The sequence below is a fragment of the Mauremys mutica genome, chromosome 18 (genome assembly GCF_020497125.1).
Source record: "Mauremys mutica isolate MM-2020 ecotype Southern chromosome 18, ASM2049712v1, whole genome shotgun sequence".
NCBI lineage: Eukaryota > Metazoa > Chordata > Testudines > Geoemydidae > Mauremys > Mauremys mutica.
The window spans coordinates 1,107,511-1,127,656 of record NC_059089.1 but is presented as its reverse complement, the minus strand read 5'-3'; the positions used below and the strand labels follow the sequence as shown (position 1 = coordinate 1,127,656).

General features: G+C 55.2%; 1 protein-coding gene across 1 annotated transcript in view; it reads right to left on the bottom strand.

Moving 5' to 3' along the window:
- Nucleotides 1-9,554: 9,554 nt before the first annotated feature.
- Nucleotides 9,555-20,146, bottom strand: part of LOC123352669 (zinc finger protein 16-like) — a gene marked incomplete at both ends in the record, with an annotated part of 13,729 nt that continues 3,137 nt past the window's right edge. The window contains one exon of the mRNA XM_044993102.1: nucleotides 9,555-9,673. Within this exon, the coding sequence (XP_044849037.1) occupies nucleotides 9,555-9,673 (119 nt within the window). The remainder of the gene's footprint in view (nucleotides 9,674-20,146) is intronic.

Below are 20,146 nucleotides of genomic sequence, written 5' to 3'. Positions count from 1 at the left end.
AGATTTTGGATCCATTTTGCAAATTATAGAGAGGAAAGTGGAAAATCAGAGGGATTTTATATCAGTTGTCGATAGGAGGTAAAATCTGAGTGTTTCACATCACTATTTGATAAATGAATAAAGAGGAAATGGGCAACATTTGCAAACATTTTATATCCAGGTTCAAGAATCTGAGAAAAGGTGTAAATCTGAGATTTTCTTGGTATTTTATAATTAGAGAGATGGGGGAAATCTCAGGGCATATTCAATTAGAAACAGAAAACTAGAGAGCAGTGGGGCAAATGTTTAGGGTATTTTATATGAATCTTTGAGATTTGCACAGAAAATGTGTCACAAACTGCGTACTTGATAACATGAGAGAAAAACACCAAGATCTGAGGTGATTTTATATTGCTGTTAACGAACTAGTGGAAAAGGGGGACTGTTGGACTGGATTTTATACGACTGTCCAATACATAAACACAAAGTAATGGTTCCCCCACCCCCACCATTCCCATGGGCAGCAGGGAGCCCTTTGAGGAGCTGATTAAAAGGGAGGGGGACGGGGAGCTGGAAGGTCCCTGGATAAAGGAAGGGGGCAGCAGTGGGGATGGACAGGTGACTGGCAACTGACGGTGGGGGGCAACTGTGTTGGTAGTTAGGGGGCAAACAACTGGGATTGGGAAACGGGGTCTGGGCAGTCCCCATGGGGGACACGTGCGCCTCCCTTCCAGTGATGAGCTGCTAAAATCTTAACAACCGGTTCCCTATAAAAAGTTCTGATTGAAGAGATGTGCCACAGTATGGATTTTTTGTACCAATAGGGTTACCATACGTCCGTATTTTCCCGGGAGGAATTTTTAACATTTACCACCCAGACAGCGATTTAAGAACCTAAAAGCCTGACATCTCTGGGAAAATACAGATGTATGTTAACCCGACCTACAGTTCTTTTTTACAAAGATGGGCCTGAACTAGAACTGAGCTCCATTTCACAGGTGTGGGTCCCCACCACTCCCTGGGGTGTGCTAGGGTGACCAGATGTCCCAATTTTATTGGGACAGTCTCAATTTTCGGGTCTTTTTCTTATATAGGATCCTATTACCCCTCACCCTCTGTCCTGATTTTTCACACTCGCTGTCTGGTCACCCTCGGGTGTGCACATGTGTGGGTCCCAGCTGCTCCCTGCCCCCCTCATTGAAGCAGGTGTGCAGGGTTACTGCCCAGGGAATTGCAGGGCACCAGTGGCCATGGAGCTGGCTGCAGACAGGGGCGTGGGGCAGGGCTAGCTGGAGGCAGGGAGTGTGACACGGGCTGGCTGCAACAGGGGCTGGCTGTGGGCAGGTGGTGCAGACAGGCTGTGGCGGGGAAAGGGGCTGTGGGATGGGTCGGGGAGGTGGCAGGGGCTGTGGGCAGGGACTGTGGCAGGAAGCAAGGGGGGTGGCAGGGGCTGTGGCAGGACGGATGGCAGGGGCTGGCTCTGGCCAGGGGGTGCAGGCAGGGGCTGGCTGGAGGCGGGGGCGGCAGAGGCTGCGGGTGGGGGAGGGTGGCATGGGGCAGCTGTGGGCAGGGAGGAGCGGGGGGGTGCAGACACACACAGGGGGAGCAGCTGGGGGCAGGAGGTGGCTGTAGGCAGGGGCTGTGGGCAGGGGGCGCAATGGGGGGTGGCAGGGCAAGGGGTGCAGACAGGGGCTGGGGGCAGGGCAGGGGGTGCAATGGGGGTGGCAGGGCAGGGGGTGCAGACAGGGGGCTGGGGGCAGGGCAGGGGGTGCAATGGGGGGGGCAGGGCAGGGGGTGCAGACAGGGGCTGGGGGCTGGTGACAGGGGCTGGCTGCGGCGGGGGGCTGCAGGCAGGGGGCTCTGGGCGGGGGAGGGGCGCAGACACTCACACGGGGGGGGGGGGCTGGGAACGGCAGGAGGCAGCCGGGCACCCACCAGGCAGCAGCAGGAGCCCCAGGGCCAGAGCTCCAAAGAGCAGGAGCAGCAGCAGGGCCAGGAGGCAGCTCACGTGGCTCCCGCAGCGCCGCGCCCCCTGCTGGCCGGGAGGAGGAATTGCACCTTCCCAGCCAGAGCCCATCCAAGCGACCCGGATCCAGCTCCCCCTGCCCCCTTCCCTGCCCTGGCAGAGACCCGGCATCTCCTAGAATATCAGGGCTGGAAGGGACCTCAGGAGGTGTCTAGTCCAACCCCTTGCTCAAAGCAGGGCCAATCCCCAACTAAATCCCCAAATGGCCCCCGCAAGGAGTCAGCTCCCAGCCCTGGGTTTAGCAGGCCAGTGCTCCAACCACTGAGCCATCCCACCCCCACGCCAGGGGCAGCCATGTGCTGGGGAATGACTCAGGGCAACAATTTCCCACCTGCACAAGGACAAATCGCTGCAGATCAAACGGGTGGGAAAATGCCCCTCACTAGAGAAGATTTTAAACTGACGTTTGAGACTCATGGGGAGAACGGGGGAAATCGGGGGGGATGGGAGAGCTGATCATTGGAGGGGATGGGGGGAATCGCCCCAGATTTTATAGCCCCGTGTGAGACACTGAGCGAGAAAAGGGGCAGAACTAGAGAGAATTTGTATCGGGGCGAGAGGCAAGTGGCACAAACAGGGACAGGATCCAATTAACTCACCTCCCCCCTTCCCCCACCCGCCACTCCCCCCCCGGGAATTTCCTGGCTGCACCGAGACAGTTCAACCCCCCCCCCGCGTCCCACTGACCTTCCCCCCCGCAACTCCAGCTTCTCCCCTCCCTGCCTGACACCCCCCATCTCCCCCCACACCACAGGGGATCCCCCCCTGCCAGGCCCCAGTCTCTGCCCCCCAAATCCCACTGGGGCTGAGGCAGCTCTGAGGCTTCTCCCAGGTTCCCTGGGGCAGAGTCACTTTCCTGCCCAGCCCCAGTGCCCCCCCGGGGTCTCTCACTCCCCGGGGGGCTCCGTGGGAGGCTGGACACCAGGGATGCAGGACGGCAGGAATGGGGGTGACAGGCCTCCTGTTCCTCAGTCTCACGGCGGGACCAGGGGGCTCGTCACTCTCCGGCTCGGGAGCGCTGGTAAGACCCGACCGTGGAGGGGCCGTCGCTGGGGGGGGCGGCCCCGCGCAGGCGCTGAGCACGTCCTTATATCACTTCTGTGGCGGGAAAAGTGCTGAGGAGATGGAACGCTGAGGGCTGGTTTTGGCGGGAAAAACCGGTTTGGATTGGTTTGAGCCTGTCCCCTGATGGTAAACAAGTCCCCTCTCAGAGATGGAGTCCAGGGGTCAATAGTTCATATGCTCCAGATTGGATCTTATTTTAAAGCCAGTGATTTACTTCATAAACATCTTATTAACCAACTAATTGAATCTATTAAACAATTTATACTTCTTACACCTAACAATGAGATAAAAAAAAAAACCAACACAGACAAACCTTATTGGTAACAGCTAATGTCCTAACTGGGAAATCAGCAGCGGTTTGTAGCGGGGGGAGCGCACAGTCTGAATGTGTATGACCCGACCCCAGCCCCCAGCCCCACATAGCGGTGGGGCTTGGGACTCTCTGTGCATTGGTGTGGTGGCTGAGTGGTTAACCAAGCAGTGACAATCCAAGGAGGTTCCCTGAGTCAGTCTCACTCCTGAGGAGATTCTGCACCAAAAAAATTCTGTGCACAATATTTTAAAATTCTGCAAATTTTATTTGTCAATAAATAAATGTGGAGGCTCCAGCATTGCAGGGGGGAGCACAGGCTGCTGGATGCACGGAGGTGGGAGATCACCCTGCAGCCCCCTCTCCTCCAGTGAAACAGACTTGGTGGTGGGGCTGCACCTCTCTGCTGCCTACTTCAGGAGCCCCAAAAAGACTCCCCAGAACTGCTCATGAGGGGCACATGTGCCTTCCCCTTGCTTCCCCATCAGGAAGTCAGAAAGCCTCAGCAGCTGGCCCCGGGCGATTTGAAAGGGCCCGGGGGCTCCTGCCACCACTACCGGCAGCACAGCGGGACTAAAGTGGATTCCTGCCCACCCTGGCTCCGCACGGCGCACCACTCCCAGAAGCATCTGGCACATCCCTGCAGCCCCCGTGGGCTGTCTCTCTCGCTCGCTGCCCCCACCCCAAGTGCCAACTCTGCCATTGGAACTGCAGCAATGGGAGCTGCAGGGGTGGTGCCAGCGGGCAGTGGTGCCAGGAGACCCACCCCCCGGGACTCCTCCATGTAGGAGTTGCTGCCAGATGGGGGTGTGGATCACTTTCAGGAGCTGCCCAAGATAGGTGCCACACCCCAACCCTCTGCCACAGCCCAGATCCCACACCCTGCCCACACCCAAACTCCATCCCAGAGCCCACCACTGCCCCCCAACTCCCTGCCCCAGCCCAGAGCCCACATCCAAACTCCCTCCCAGGGTCCACCCCCCACCTTCCCTGCACCCCAACCCCCTGCCCAGCCCAGAGCTTGCACCTCATGTACCCAAACTCCCTCCCACAGCTTTGGGGGGGTGGGCGAGGAAGGACAGGCAGGACTTGGACCATTCTGGGCATCACCAAAAGTTATATAAACCTGGTGACGCTGAGCTGGAGCCCTAGTCACTGCACAGCTCTCTCCTTACACAGGGGGACTCCGTGGGGCAGGGCGCTGCTGGGGGTTTATTCCGTCCTTCAATGGCTGTGGAAGGGTGAACAGGGAGAGAATTTGCTCCTCTGTTCTCTGCGGAACACGTGCAGGCAGCGGGATTATTTCCAGGGCTGTAACAAAACACAAGCTAGCGGGGGGGGGGGGGGGGGGCGGGGGCGGAGAAGGGATTTCCTGCAGTATCTATTTCCAGTGCAGCTCCCAAGCTGTGCCCTGGCGAGCTGTGCCCAGGCATTTAGACTGTTGCCCCCTTACTAACATTCAGTGGGGGTGTTTGGTTGCTAGCTCCCAGCACTAAAAAGGGAGGGGTCGATGGGAAATCAGGAGCCTGAGACTGACAGTCCCCAGGAACAATGTGGAGAGGCCAGTGCTCCAGGTCAGCCTGATTGACAGGGCGGGCAGGCTATTCAAGGAGTCAGGAGGCAAGGGGGGTCCCGTCCTCCCTGTGAGCTGGAATTGTCTGAGTCACATGGAGTGGGGCTGAGCTAAGGAGAGAGCAGGGGACCCAAGCTGAGCTGATGGTAGCAGAGCTGCAGCCCCAAAGCCAGAGCACAGCCCAGAGAGAGCAGCCCTGCCCTGGGAGCAGAGCTGTAACAACTGGAGCCAGAGAGGCCAGACAAGCAGCCCAGGGAGCTGAAGGCAGAGCAGCAGCAGCCGTGCTGAGGCAGAGTGGAGCTGGAGCAGTCCGGAGCTGGGTGCGGTGAGCAGCTGGGGAGAGCGAGGGGGACCCCGGGCAGTGGGCCCAACACAGGGAGACGCCTCAGCCAAGAGGCCCTGCAGGCCAGACTGGGAGGGGGATCGTAACCCTGACAGGGCGGGGGTGATGCTGGTGAGAAGGGTCCTGCCACCCAGAGGCTGAGAGTGTGTGGCCACCGCCAGAGCAAGTGTCCAACGTGCAGCGTCCCTGCAGCACAGCCAGGGCCTGAGGAGCGGCCTGGGACCTACAAGGAACAGACTGTGAAGTGCCCTGATGTCCAGAGACACTTTTTGTGATGGTCCCTGCCACAGAGCGGGATGATGTGTTTTCCTTTAACCTTTCCCATTTTTTCTTATTTTTTAAATGTTATTGTTAATTAAATAACTTGTATTTGCTTTATATTGTATGATGTGATCAGTGGGTCAGGGAGGTGCGCAGTGCAAAGAAAGGGACACCCTAGCCCCTGTCCTGGGTGACCACAGCAGGGTTGGGGGTTGAGCCCCCCAGGAATCCTGGGCCCAGCCTTGTTGGGGTTACGAGGACTCTGCCAGACAGGAGAGTGGCAGGGGAGTCCTCAAGGGCGGGGAGGCCTCTGGGTAAAGGAAGTGGGAGCGAGGACTCAGATCCTTTTGCCAGCCCACTTCACCGGGGTAGTGCAGAAGCCAGGAAAGTTCCCCACAATAGCAGGACCATTCCCCCACTTACATCTAGATACAGTACCAGGCATGTAGGAGGATTTCCCCTTCTGAGTCATGGAAGCAGAAATTGACTTTTCCTTTCCAGATTTAGCTAATGTTCAGAAAGAGAATCTAGCACCTGCCTTCCAGATCTGAACACCTCAAAATTCAGGAGTGCTCCAGCTCAATTTGGGCAGCTGTTACTTCATTTCTCCCAAATCAAATATACTGATCCACTGTTATTTGCTGTACAAAAAGTAGGATAAAATTGAGCAAGAAATGCTTCCCAGGGGTTATTAGGACTGGAATTGCTATTTTCAACAGCCATTGCCATTTTTTCTAGTTTTGTTTGTTTGAAAGGAAGATAGTGATATTGCATTGGCAAATTCCCCATAGAAACAAAGAATAATAAAGGCACCTCAACTTTTCCTCATTTATGGAGGACAGTCTTATAATATGCATCCAGGTATCCCCCAATCACACAAGCTGAAAATTGTTCCATTTTACTGCAGTTCTGTAACCATATGGGAACCAATCCTGTCTGTGCTCTGTGCACATCCAAAATTCCTGCTGAATGACCCACCCTGGGAGCGAGTTACCAGTGACCCAGGGCTGGGGTGGAAGGAGGGTGCAGGTGGGGGGGGAGCACCCAGGCCTGGGGCGGCAGGGGGTGTGTGGATTGGGGAGCATTGGGGGGGGGGAAGGGGAGAGCCCAGATCTAGGGCAGCACAGGATGGGGGGGGGAGCCCAGGGCTGGAATGGCAGGGGGTGTGGGTTGGTGGGGGAAGAGCCCAGGGGTAGGGTTGCAGGGGGGTGCAGGTGTGGGGAGGCCCAGAGCTGCGGCAGCAGCGGGTGCAGGTTGGGGGGAAGCCCAGGGCTCGGTTAGCAGGAGCATCTGGTGGGGGACCCCAGGGCTGAGGTGGGGGCAGCCAAAATATTTTTTGCTTGGGGCGGCAAAAAACCTGGAGCCGACCCTGCCTCCACCCACTGTGAGGTAAGTAGGAGCAGATCATTATTATCCCTACTTGAAAGAGGGAGAAGCTAAGGCTGAGAAAGGAGAATTGACTTGTCTTAGGTCACATACCCAGCCAGTGGCAGAGCTGGGAATAGGACCCAAGAGCCCTGATTTTCAAACTAACCATCGGATCTTGAATTTCAGACATTGAATGACCTGAATAAAGTGCTCTCAGATGAGCTCCAGACCAACAACAGTGCACAGTAATTATTCAGCAAGTATTTGAGGAGAACTGCAATGTTAGAGAGAATCGTGAACTGCTCAGAGACCATTAATGCAGAGAAGCAGCAAAATTCATCAAACACAGAACTGGTTCTGACTTATTTCCTTGTTCTTAAAAGAGAACAACAAGGACCTGAGTCTCGTCCCTGTCAATAACTCCCTGCTCAGCCAATCAGGGTAGAGATTGAGGACGGGAGGCTGAGGGTCCCCCGCCACATGCTCCTTCTGACCGAGCCCCGGGCTTCCCCCCACCCGCAGCCGCCTGCCAACCCAGCCCAGGGCTCTCCCCCCCCCCACACACACACACTGTGCCAACAACAAAGATTTAGTATCCCCCGTCCGCCCAGGCTGAGCTGCTCCCGTTTATGTCTCCAGTCGGAGCATGCCCAGAGAGGGTGAGGGGGTGTGGCCTCTTCAGCCCACATGGCACAGTTAACCCTAGCAGTGCCAGGTCAGGGTTGATTCACCTCATCACAGACAGCATTTCCCAAGTGTTGGGATTAGCTAGGAGCTCTCTTCAGGAGTAACCTCCTGTAGGGACTGGGTCTCAAATACCTTGGGAATCAAATACCTGGGCGTTTTCTTAGTTCCGAATCACTTGCTGTGGAATTTTATCCCTGGATCATCTGAGACAATATTGACCTAAAGAACTGAACTACCCTGTGACCATGTGCACTTACTTCGGTCAGTTGCACCCATTTGGGGTCTGCTGCTGTTCACCTTTTCAGAGTGGAGATTTAAACATACGACTGTTTCTTTGATAATATGTTCAACAGCTTGGAGTATTCTCTCCTGTTGACTGAACTGCATTTGAATTTTCTCCATGTCATCATGCAGGGATAGGGGGAAAAACAAACCTGAAGTAAAAAAAAATGGTAATTTGTCTGAAATTTCCCAAAACATCTGAGCTACATTCTGTCAAACAAAACTAACATGCAGTTTTATGACCAAGGAGCCTTCATGAAAGATAGAAAACCCATATCACAGAGAGGTAGAAGACACTTTCATTTTAATTTAAAGTGAAATTCCAGACTAGGTTACATCTGATGTCTCAGAATCAGGATGAGAGATTCTCCCATGATCCACTGAAACCTGTTTCACCCAGCGCTTTCTCATGCATCCGAGGAAGTGGGTATTCACCCACGAAAGCTCATGCTCCAAAAGTCTGATAGTCTATAAGGTGCCACAGGATTCGTTGCTGCTTTTACAGATCCAAACTAACACGGCTCCCCCTCTGATACCTTTCTCATTAGTGTTATTTACAGGAGTTTTAGCACCTTCATAATGGGAGAAAAAACAGCCGACCTTCCCAGAAGCAGCTTTGCCATTGAGGGAAAAGGGGATTTGAATGGTGTTTGGGATCCATTTGAAATCCCCTTCCAAGTCTGACACTTTCATCTCCTGCCAGACTGATTCTGATTTAGGATCAAAGACGTGTACAAGCACCATTCCCAAGCATGGACAGCCAAGAACATGACCCCACCAGACACGTTGGGAAGCGAAGGAATACGAAGGGGTGATCTGGGCATGGCTCAGGCACAAGGTAACAGTTCTGGGGTGATGGGGAAGGATGGAATGTCTGAGTCGCCCCATCTCCTTCCAGTGTCACAGAGCCTAAAATGACCCTTATTTCCCTGACACTGCTCCAGCTCTTCATCATATTTAAATATATTTTAAATGAGAAAAAAAGTCAACAAAATAACTGCTGTTCTGCACAATCCAGGGTAATGTGAGAACAACTGGGAATGAGACAATCTCTCCTTAAAGAGGAACTTGACGTCTCTAACAGTAACTTTGCACTGGGAGGAGGAGTATAAATGTCAATCTCCAGGTTTGTTTAGAAAAGGAAATGTGATGATGGTTAGCTCAGACAGGAGGAAATGTGCAAGATAACTCCACCGACTATCCATGGCCCATGTCTTTAGTGCAAGAATAGTTCTCTTTTTACATCAGGAAAGTGAACTCAAGCTAGCTAACTCCATGACAACCACAGTGATGAGACCCAGGTAGATTTTATCTCAACGTAGCTGGTTGAAGACACCCCCCATCTCCCCCACCTGGGGTGATGACATTCCTGGTAGAAAGGACACACACTCCAATGACTCGCAGGACAATGGAGTTGATACAAAGGACCACAGGATCCACCCCAAAGACGGGCGAGCTTCAAAAGTGGGCAACTCGTGTGTGGGAGCTGAGGGTCTACAGTGTGCAAAAGATGCAAACAGCCTTAACACTCACTACCTGGGAACTGTCAAAAGAATTAAAGAAAAAAAATCTCCTGACAGCTCTAGAGAAGGTTTTTATGAAGTTTTTCTCCTTTACGGATTCTCTGATGTTTAGAAAGGCCTGAACTATGAGTGAAGCTTTTCCCACACTCGCAGCATTCATATGGTCTCTCTCCTGTGTGGACTCTGTAATGTGTAACAAGGGTTGAGCGCCGAGAGAAGCTTTTCCCGCACTCACTGCATTCATAGGGTTTCTCTCCTGTGTGGACTCTCTGGTGAGAGATAAGAGGTGAGTGAAACTTTTCCCGCACTCACTGCATGCATAGGGTCTCTCTCCTGTGTGGATCCTCTGATGCATAGTAAGGTTTGAGCTCCGAGAGAAGCTTTTTCCACACTCGCAACATTCGTAGGGTCGCTCTCCTGTGTGCGTTGTCTGATGAGAGATAAGGGCTGATCTCTGAATGAAGCTTTTCCCGCACTCACAGCATTCATAAGGTCTTTCTCCTCTGTGTATTCGCTGATGCCTACTAAGGGCTGAGGTACGATTGAAGCTTTTCCCACACTCACAGCATTTGTAGGGTCTCTCTTTCGTGTGGATTATCTCATGTCGAATAAGGGTTGAGCGGTAGTGGAAGTTTTTCCCACACTCACTACATGTATTCTCTTGCTTTTCCGTGAGGATTTTCTCCTGGGACATAGTTTCCTTGAGGTCCCTGTGAGGTCCCTGACAATTAATGGGTTCATCCACTCTCTCCTCTGAGTGGTTTCCCTGCTCTCTCTCTGGTCTGGGGTAATTTTCACCAGCTTTTCCCTGCTCACGGGGGCTGGACACATTCCCTTTGGATCTTCGCAGTAATTCCCCATTTGCTTCGGCAAGCTCAGCATCTTCCTGGTGAGGATTCTGCTCCTCGCTCTCCCTCACCACCCCATCACCTGCTAGAAGAGAGGAGAAATCTCAGAATTGGGGATGGAAAGGCAGAGAGCAAACCCAAGTAAGTGCTGGAGAGACAGAAAATAAAAATCAGGGACTGAACTCCCCCAAACTCTTCCCCACAGGGGACAGTGGAGGGGATCAATTCTGCTCCCCACCCAGGACCGACCTTTATGGGGGGCCGTACGGGTGCCCCACCCAAGGGGGTGCCGGGCGCAGGGTTTGGATTCCCACCTGACCTGCTGCCGAGAGGCTCGCTGGGCTGATGAAAGCGGCACAGGGAGCAGATAAGCAGCAGCGTGGGGGAGTGGGAGAGACCTGAGCTGCAGGGGGCAGCTGGACGACCAGCGTCAGAGTCAGGTGACTGCTCCGGAGCAGAGGGGCCCCTCTCCGCCCTGTTCCACGTGTGCAGCTGCTGCTGTTCCTGTCCCCCCAACCCCCCACCCTCCGTTCACCCCGGGAGTCGCCCCGTCCACCCCCGACTGGGAGCATCCTCCTGACTGCTCTGCAGGAGGGAGGTGCTGATTGATGGGGGGCTGTCCCCCTCCCCCACACCCAGGTAGCCGATTTCCACTGAGCTGGGGTGACGGGACGGGGGAATCTGCATGTGCTGCTGCCTCTCTGGGGCCGGAGCTGCCGGCAGCTGCTTGTGTCTGAACAAGCCTAGTTCAGGCTCTTGACCCTGAGAACTTTCTTAAAGAGACAGCGCGCTCACTCACTCAGGCACATACTACCTTCACACACACACACACACACACAGTCCTTTACACACTCCCTTCAACATACACACACTGTTTAATATCCTCCCCACAACACACACACACACACACACACACACACACCAGGACTCCCTGCATCCAGGTCACTTCCCCACCTGGGCGGTGCTGAGACATCAGGAGCAGCTGCTCTCCTGCCCTCCCCTTACACAGCCTGCAGGGAAAGCGACCTGGGTGCAGGAAGCCCTGACATCGCTCCTTGCTCCCCTCTCCCAGCCCCCCAGGGCTGCATGGGGCGGGGGAGCAGCAGTCCAGTGGGGGAGCGAGCAGCAATGCCAGCTGCTTTGTGCATCCAGGTCAGGTTCCCCACTTGGGTGCAGGAGGGGGATGCCGGGGTTAGAGGCAAAGGGGGCACAGTGCAGGGGTTGAGGGCACAGGAGAGTGGTGCAGGGGGTAGCAGTGAAGGGCTGCATAGAACCATAAAATATCAGGGTTGGAAGGGACCTCAGGATGCATCTAGTCCACCCTCCTGCTCAAAGCAGGACCAATTCCCAACTAAATCATCCCAGCCAGGGCTTCGTCAAGCCGGGCCTTAAAAACCTCTAAGGAAGGAGACTCCACCTCCCTAGGGAACCCATTCCAGTGCTTCACCATCCTCCTAGTGAAATAGTTTTTCCTAGTATCCAACCTAGACCTCCCCCACTGCAACTTGAGGTCATTACTCCTTGTTCTGTCATCTGCTACCACTGAGAACAGTCTAGATCTATCCTCTTTGGAACCCTCCTTCAGGCAGTTGAAAGCAGCGATCAAATCCCCCCTCAGTCTTCTCTTCTGCAGACTAAACAATCCCAGTTCCCTCAGCCTCTCCTCATAAGTCATGTGCTCCAGCCCCCTAATCATTTTTGTTGCCCTCTGCTGGACTCTTTCCAATTTTTCCACATCCTTCTTGTAGTGTGGGGCCCAAAACTGGACACAGTACTCCAAATGAGGCCTCACCAATGTCGAATAGAGGGGAACGATCATGTCTCTCGGTCCGCTGGCAATGCCCCTATTTATACAGCCCAAAATGCCGTTAGCCTTCTTGGAAACAAGGGCACACTGTTAACTCATAGCCAGCTTCTCATCCACTGTAACCCCTAGGTCCTTTTCTGCAGAACTGCTTCCTAGCCATTCGGTCCCTAGTCTGTAACAGTGAATGGGATTCTTCTGTCCTAAGTGCTGGACTCTGCACTTGTCCTTGTTGAACCTCATCAGGTTTCTTTTGGCCCAATCCTCTAATTTGTCTAGGTCCCTCTGTATCCTATCCCTACCCTCCAGTGTATCAACCACTCCTCCCAGTTTAGCGTCATCTGCAAAATTGCTGAGAGTGCAGTCCACGCCATCCTCCAGATCATTAATGATTGCGGCACAGGAGTGGAGTGCAAGGGCTGGGGTGAAGGGGGCACAGTGCAGGGGTTAGGGGCTCAGGAGGGGGCAGGTGTTGGGGTGCATGAGGGGGGCAGAGGTTAGGAATGAAGGGGTGTAGGGATTAGGAGTGCAGGAGGGGGAGCAGGCATTTGGGGCAAAGGGACACAGTGCAGAGGTTGGGGGGAGGGGAACGTGGGTTGCCTAGGGAGCCCATGGGAGCCAGGGGCACCAAAATGCAAGTTTGCCCCGGGTGCCATTTCCCCAAGGCCGGCCCTGCCCACATCCCATCCAAACACTCAGTAGGAAGGAGGGAGCTCCAGCCAAGGTGTCTGTCATCATCTGTAGGAAGCCAGGAGTGAGATCTGCTGGGGACTGTCCTGAGCTCACAGAGTCTGTGTGGGGAATCCCAGCGGGTTCTCTCAGGCACTTACAGTTTCTGGGTTGGTTTAATGTTTCCTCACCTGTGCAGGGACTTCCCAGGATCTCGCTTTCCACTGAACAAGGGAGATCCAGGACCCACGGCTCTTCCCCTCCTTCCAGCTGGAAGATCACAGAGGGTTGGGAAACTGGAAACCCTGCTCAAGGGAAAGAAAACAAAGGAGATCAGGGGAATTCATAGGCCATCTATCATCATAAAAAACATTCTATTAGTTTAACCCCAGTCCATTTTAAACAATAAAATCGCAGGGCCAGCTCCCCAGGTGCTCAAAGGTGCAGAACACTCTGCTTAGGAGGGATTTAACTATCCCCTTCTTCACGGGAAACACACACAGCCAGACACTCATTATCAAAGAGGCTCCTAAAAAACAGAGACTGGAACTGCATTTCCCAGAAAGTGAAGACTCCAGACAGAGGGCAAGTGTCCCTGGCACTGCTTCTTGCTGACAGACAGGTCCAGAGCGAAAGAGAGAGTCCAGGGGAAGCTGGGAACAGGAAGCATGGGCTGGGGGGTTCAGTGGAGTAAGGACTAGGAAGGGCAGGGATATCACTGAAGGCAGGATCTCAGCAGCATTAGATGTCAGGAAAGCACATCCTGCGGCATTAGGGAACCTAGCGAGTCAGGTATAAAGGGAGGGAGCATAAAAAACACTGTGTGTGGAGGAAGCTGGCAAATTAGATGGTGTAGTTCAAGAGCCACAGACCAATTCTTCTGCCAAAGGAGAATGTGAAAAATAAGAATCAGGCCATGTGACTTCAGGAAGGACAAATTCGAAGATCCAAAGAACATGCAGAGAAGAGAGACGGCGGCTCTTGCAGGTGGGGATGGAAAAGGAAGAGTCTCCGTGGTTCATGGAGCCAATTAGTTTGTTTTATCATTCATTGATCATTGTTATGTTGATCTCGTATGTTATTTCAGATGTCGTCACTGTGTACGCAATAGATTTAAGTTGTAGGTATAGACAGAAGTAAGACAGGTAGAGCCCTGCATGGATACAAAATTTATATCCGCATCCGATCTGCGATCCGCAAAAATGGCCCATGGATATCTGCAGATTTTCAGGGTTCTAGGAACAAAATTTGTACCTGCAGCCGATCCACAAAAGAGGTCCGAATTCTCCACCAGGAGACATGATCAAAGCAAAGGGCTAAGGCAATGAATCCTAAAATCTTCTAATATAGGCTGGAAGGGACCTCAAGAAGTCATCTACTCCATTTCCATCGCCCTGCGGCAGGATCAGGTGTAAATATGCCAGAAGTTTGTCTGACCTGTTCTTAAAACCTCCTGGGACAAGAATTCCACAACCTCTCTTTGTAATCCATTCCAGCACTTCCCTATCCTTATCGCTGGAAAGGTTTTTTGTATTACCCACCCTCAACCTCCCTTGCAGCAGATCAAGCCAATTACTTCTCCTCCTACCTTCAGTGGATGTGACGAACAGTTAATCACTGCTCTCTTATAACAACCCTTGACATATTTGAAGACTGTTCTCAGTTCCCCACTCACACTTTTCTCAAAATTAAACATGCTCAGTTCTTTCAACCTTCCCTCATAAGTCATGTTCGAGGACCAGGAGGGCGCTTTTTCCTTCTGAATGGAGATGCGCAAGGTGAGGTCAGAGAAAAGGATGTTGGAGTAACTGAGACAGGAGAGGATGACTAAGAGCTGTAGCTGTGCGGATGGATATGAAAGGCCAATTGTTAAGGATGTTACGCAAAGAGAAAATGCAAGATGTAGGCACAGCCTGGATAGGAGGCCCCAGAGGGAGCTCCGTAACAAAGGTATTGCACAGTTATGGGCCTGAGTGACAGGCAGCACAATGGTGCTGTCTGCGGCGGTAGAGAAAGAAGGTGGGGGGAGGGCTTGGGGGAAATATTAAGAGCTTTGCTTCAGCTGTTGATCGTTAGCTGATGGCTGGACATCAGTGAGGAGATGAGAGAGAGAGAGAGGGGCTGAGATTTCAGTTCCGAAAGAAGGAGACAGGCCAGGAGCAGAGAGGCAGAACTGGGAGTTAGGAGCACAGAGATGGTAGCTGAATGTGTGTGTGCTGATGAGATTACCCAAAATAAGGTGCAGAGGAAGAAAAGAAGAGGCCCAAGGACAGAGCCCCGTGGAACCCAAACAGAAGGCTGGAACGGGGGTCAGCCGGCTCATTCTAAAGACACTCTAATGCAGTGACTGGAGGAGGAGGAGGATGTGACTCATCATGGACCTCTTGATGCCACCCGGTAGAGGGCACAGGGTGCCTAATGTTTTACTAGGATCCCACAGACCAGGTACACGCATATTCGTTCACCCAAAGGTGTCAGGTGTCTGTCGAGGAACTAGTTAGGTAGGTCTTAGGTAGCTCTTAAAAGCTTTGCCAGTCCAGCTCTATTGTTTAAGGCTGTGAAAAAGTGCCCACACGCATGCGCACACACGCACACCATCCAACATGGCTCTGCTGGCCAAAGCTCAATTACAGACACAGCTATAGCGGCAAAAGCATCCATTTTTTAGTGTGGGTAGTCTCTGGCATGTCGGGGTGATGCTGAAACAGGGCAGAGCAGAGGTGGCATTGGGGGAGTGGCAAGAACTTTAACTCTGCATTTCTCCTTCTAAAAACCGAGGGGACAGGAACCCTTACCCAGGGAGGTCACATTCTCACAGTTCTCCTGCATGACATCCCAGTAGAGGGCTCTCTGAGCGGGGTCCAGCAGAGCCCATTACCTCCCTGGTGAAATACACAGCCACCTCCTCGAAGGTCACCGGCCCCTGAAAGAGCAAGAGCCCAACACTCAGTACCTGCTGCCCCACTCACAGCCCCACTATTCATGGAGGAAAGGAGCCAATCAAATGGAAGCTCTGAGAGAGTCAGCAGAGTCCTATCCCCATACTGCAGAGAGCAGCCAGGAGACATCTGGGTGAGGGGACGAAGTGAGAGCCCCTTGTCTCTCCCAGCAGATCCACCACAGACCTACTAGCCAGAGGCTGATACAGGAGATGGAGCCCCCAGTAGGGTCCAGGCACAGCCCCATGGCAGGGAACCCTAACACCCTCCCCACTGCCAGCAGCTGGATGTGAGGGGCCGGGACATCTTCCCTACACCTCCCTGCTGGGTGCCCCCTTTCCATGTCACACCAGCCCCTGGCTAGCAGGTTGAGGGTTCAGCACTGGAAATCTGGTCAGTTTTCCCAGCCCCGCCCAGGGAGTTGCTTTGTCTGTTTCCTGTTTCACAAATTAGGGAATTTTCTCCCCCAACACCCAAGTGTTTGTTCCAAGGATCTAGGCCCATGTTAACAAGTCCCAGCAGGTTTGTCACACTCTGTCCCCCTCCCTTCCTCACCCAGGGTATTCCCTGCCCCCCTCCAGCCCTAACTCCCCAGAAGTTGCCACCTCTTCAGTATTTCCTGCCCCTCCCCCTCCAGCAGGAACCCACCAGCAACCCCCCCAGTAACCCCTACCTGAGCTGGCTCCACTACAGCCATTTCTCTTCCCTGTTCCCATGGGAGGCTGGGATGAGCTGGAGCGAGAGGTGGGCGTCATTCTGCAGCCTGGCAGGGTGAGAAGGGCAGTTGTGGAGGTTTCAGAACAGGCTTCAGTTCATTTCACATCACGATTCCCCCAGGCCCTTTCCCTGCAGACAGAGATTGTAGATTCTGCCAGGCTGGGAACATGCTCAGTCCCCACAGTGCAGCACAGACCTGGCCCCTGGCCCCTCCTTTCCCCCTTGTGCTCCCCCCAGCAGCAGTAACCAACCAAGACATTTTGAAACCCTCCCAGCAACAGGGTGTGAATCAAACCCTGGACCAGACCAGACCCAAAGGAGCCCCCTTGGGGGGGTCCCCCTGCCTCTGCCCCCAGGGCCGCGCACTCCTGCTGCAGGGGGAACAGGGAGAGTCTGGGGCTGGTTCTTCCTCTCTCTGCTCCTCACCTCGGTCACAGGGAAGTGACCCTGGGCAGGGACGCTGCAGTGAGTGTGCCGGGGGGGGGGGGGGCAGAGATCTGGGAACCTGCCCCCCCCCTAATTTTCCCTCACTCCCTCTCCCGTCCCCTCCCCCCTCCCCTAGCGCCCTGCCCCGGGCTGGGAGCCGGGGTCACCGCCCCGTTCCCGGGGGGTCTCTCTCCGCGGCTGCCCCGCTCCGCCCGTGCGGGGAAGGGGGCACCAGGCGGGGGGACCCGCTTCACACCCCCCCCCGGTACCGGGCACCCCTGGGCCGGGGGGGGGGGGCGGCTCAGACTCGCTGCGGGAAGGATCCTCCCGGCCTCAGCGCGGCAGCAGCTCCGGGCCCCCGGGGGGGGCAGCGATGGGGGGGGCACCGCGCAGAGCCGGGACCTGCCCCGCCCCCCGGGCTCGGTCACCGCCGGGCCCCCGCCATCGCAGGGGGGGTCGGATGCTGCTGCGGCTCCGCTGGGGCCGAGGCGGCTCCGAGGCTTCTCCCGGGTTCCCCGGGGCAGAGTCACGTGCCCGCCCCCCAGCGCCCCCCCCCCCCGGGGTCTCTCGCTCCCCGGGGGCTCCGGGCGGGGCTGGGGCGGGCAGAGCCCGGGGCTGCCCGGGGGGCGGGGCCCAGCTGGAGAAACCCCCCCCGGCCGGACCCCCCGCACAGACCCCCCCGGGGAGCAGCAGCGGCTCAGCCCGGGCCGGCTCACGCGGAGGCGGCGGCAGCAGCAGCAGCTTTGTTCTCCCGGCCCCAGCGGGGCTCGCATGGAGCATGCGTAGTAACAGCTGCTGAACCCGTCCCTTCCCTGGGCTGCGGAGAGAGCGGAAGCGGCCCCGGGGCAGGCTGGGAGATGTAGTTCCTGACTCTCCCGGAAGCGGAAGTGACGTCGGCAGAGGAGACGGAGCCGGGCTCCAAAGGAGCGTTGGGCGCTGCGGCTCTGCCTGGCTCGCGCGGGGCCGTTGGAGCATCTCCCGGGCCGGAGAAGGGTTGGTGCCGGTGGGGCTCTGGGCATGCGCAGATCGCGGCGGGAGAGCCCTTCATTAACCCTGGGGTCCCTGCGTGGGGCCGGGCGGGAAATGTCGGTGCAGCCCGGACATGGCCGGGGGGGGCAGGTGACCCCCGAGGAGCGGGGAGAGAAAGGGGGGGCTGAGATCCCCTCGGATTTACCGCTGCCCCCTCCCGTGGGGGGCCCCCCTCCTCCCCCGTCCTGCCCCCTTTCTCCCTAGAGAGCCACGAGCAGCGCCCAGGGTGACCCCCCGCCCCCCACCCCTGAGAAGTTCCCTGTCCCCCCCCCCCGATTGTGCCCCATGTTCTCTCCCCGTCGCCAGTGGCCAGTTCAGGTCTCAGGTTTGGGGGTTTCCCCCATTTCCACCTGCAGGGATTTGTCCTTGTGTGGGTGGGAAATGGTTCCCCCCAGTGATTCCTGAGCTGGGCAGAGGGTGCATGGGCAGAGGCTGGGGGACCCTGAGACAGGGGACACCTCTGGGCTGGGCTGGGGGGGCCACTCTCTGCTGGCAACGGGGCCTGGGAAGGGCCAGGAAGGGGAGGAAGGAGCAAGTGTCCCCCATGGAGACGGCCCAGCCCTCAGGTTTTCCTAGTTCCCAGCTACTTCCCTCCCCCACGCTTGCCCAACCCAGCCCGCCCCCCCCATCACTTGCTAGTCACATTCCCAGACCCCATTGCCAAGGCCCCTCCCCACAGCCAGCGACTTTCTGACTCCAGCCCCCTCCCTTTTCCCTGTGAAAAGACACCAGGGCGCCCTGCCGGCCCTGTGGAGTGTGAGGCAAGAAGAATCCATCTCATTATCTGTTGTTGATTGAATCTTCCTGTATAATCCCCTCCAATTTCCCCTCTTTTCCCTTGAAACTGTTAAATGGTGCCACCAAAATCTCCCAGATGTTGGGTTGCTTCTCTTCTTTTATTAGCAAATATTTAGTTTTGTGCCCCATTTTCTCCTCAGTTCTGAAATAATGTATATCAAATTCTCAAAAATCTTCCTGCTTTTCTCTCCGAGGATGGGTGTGGACTGAGATTCAGGGCTCTTATCGTACTGAGCGTGGCCCTGTACTGCCAGGTGCTGCAGTGGGAACCCCAACTGAGATCTGGGCCCTGTTCTGGCCCAGGCACTGAAGAGACCCCCAGCGTGAGAGTCAGATCCCCACTGTTGTGCCAGGTTTTAAAACTGAGTCTGGACCGAGATCACGGCCCCCCCTTGATCGCCAGGCAGCGCGACGACCTGTGACCCAAACTGCCTGCCTCCATTGTGCTGGGCACTTCAGAGACCTCGACTTGAAGATCTGTGTACTGTTGGGCCTGACACTGCACTTGACCCCGACCCCAGATCACACCCACCACTGTACTGGGCACTGCACAGACCTTGACAGAGATCCTGGCACCACATTTTTAACCAAATGCTGCAGGGACCTAAACAAAAATCGGGATCCTGTAATGCCGGGAGAGTTTGCAGAGTCACCTCCCGACTGAGGTCAGGCTTAATGTTGTGCAGGGCTCTGCACAGACAACGAGATCAGGGTCCCCATTGTGACAGGTGCTGCACTAGACTCCAAGGGTATCTCTACCCTGCCACTAAAACCCCCCAGCTGGCCCATGCCAGGTGACTCAGGCTCACGGGCTCAGGCGAAGGGGCTGTTTAATTGCAGTGTAGGTGTCTGGGCTCGGGCTGGGGCCAGTCTGTAGGACCCTGCGAAGGTGGGGAGGGTGCCACTGCCTTTGGGATGCAGCCTCAGCTGGAAACATTGGACACCACAATTAAACAGCCCCACAGCTGAGCCGTGTGGAGCCCAGGTTGCGGGCACGGGGCAGCCGCCGGTGTCTGACTGCATCTAGTGTGGACATGCACCCAGGTACAGAGAGGCCCTTGCCAAAAAAAAAAAAAAAAGCTAAAAGGCTAAATAGAGCCGAATGGTGGGAGGACGATCCTCCATTTTACAGATGGAGAAACTGAAGCTCAGAGAGCTGAAGTAATTTTTGCCTTTTTCAAGTTTAGCATGGAGTATTTGGTAGGCATTATCTTGGGAACTGAACCCAGATTGTTTGAATCCTTGCCTCTCCCCTTAACACCAGGCCCAGCGGTGTGTGTTGTACAGCGTTGCTTTGGTCTGTGTTTAGCCTTGCATTGGCTTCCAAGGGAGGCTGTGGAATTTCTAACCTTGTCTTAAAGACTCCAATGAAAGGAGAGACACCAGTCTGGGAATGTCTCGGGATACTTGGTCCTGACTCGTCACAGGAGGCTTGAGGAGTCGACCCTCTCAAGATCCCTTCCAGGCCTACAATGAATAATTCTCTTTTGTGCTGTGTC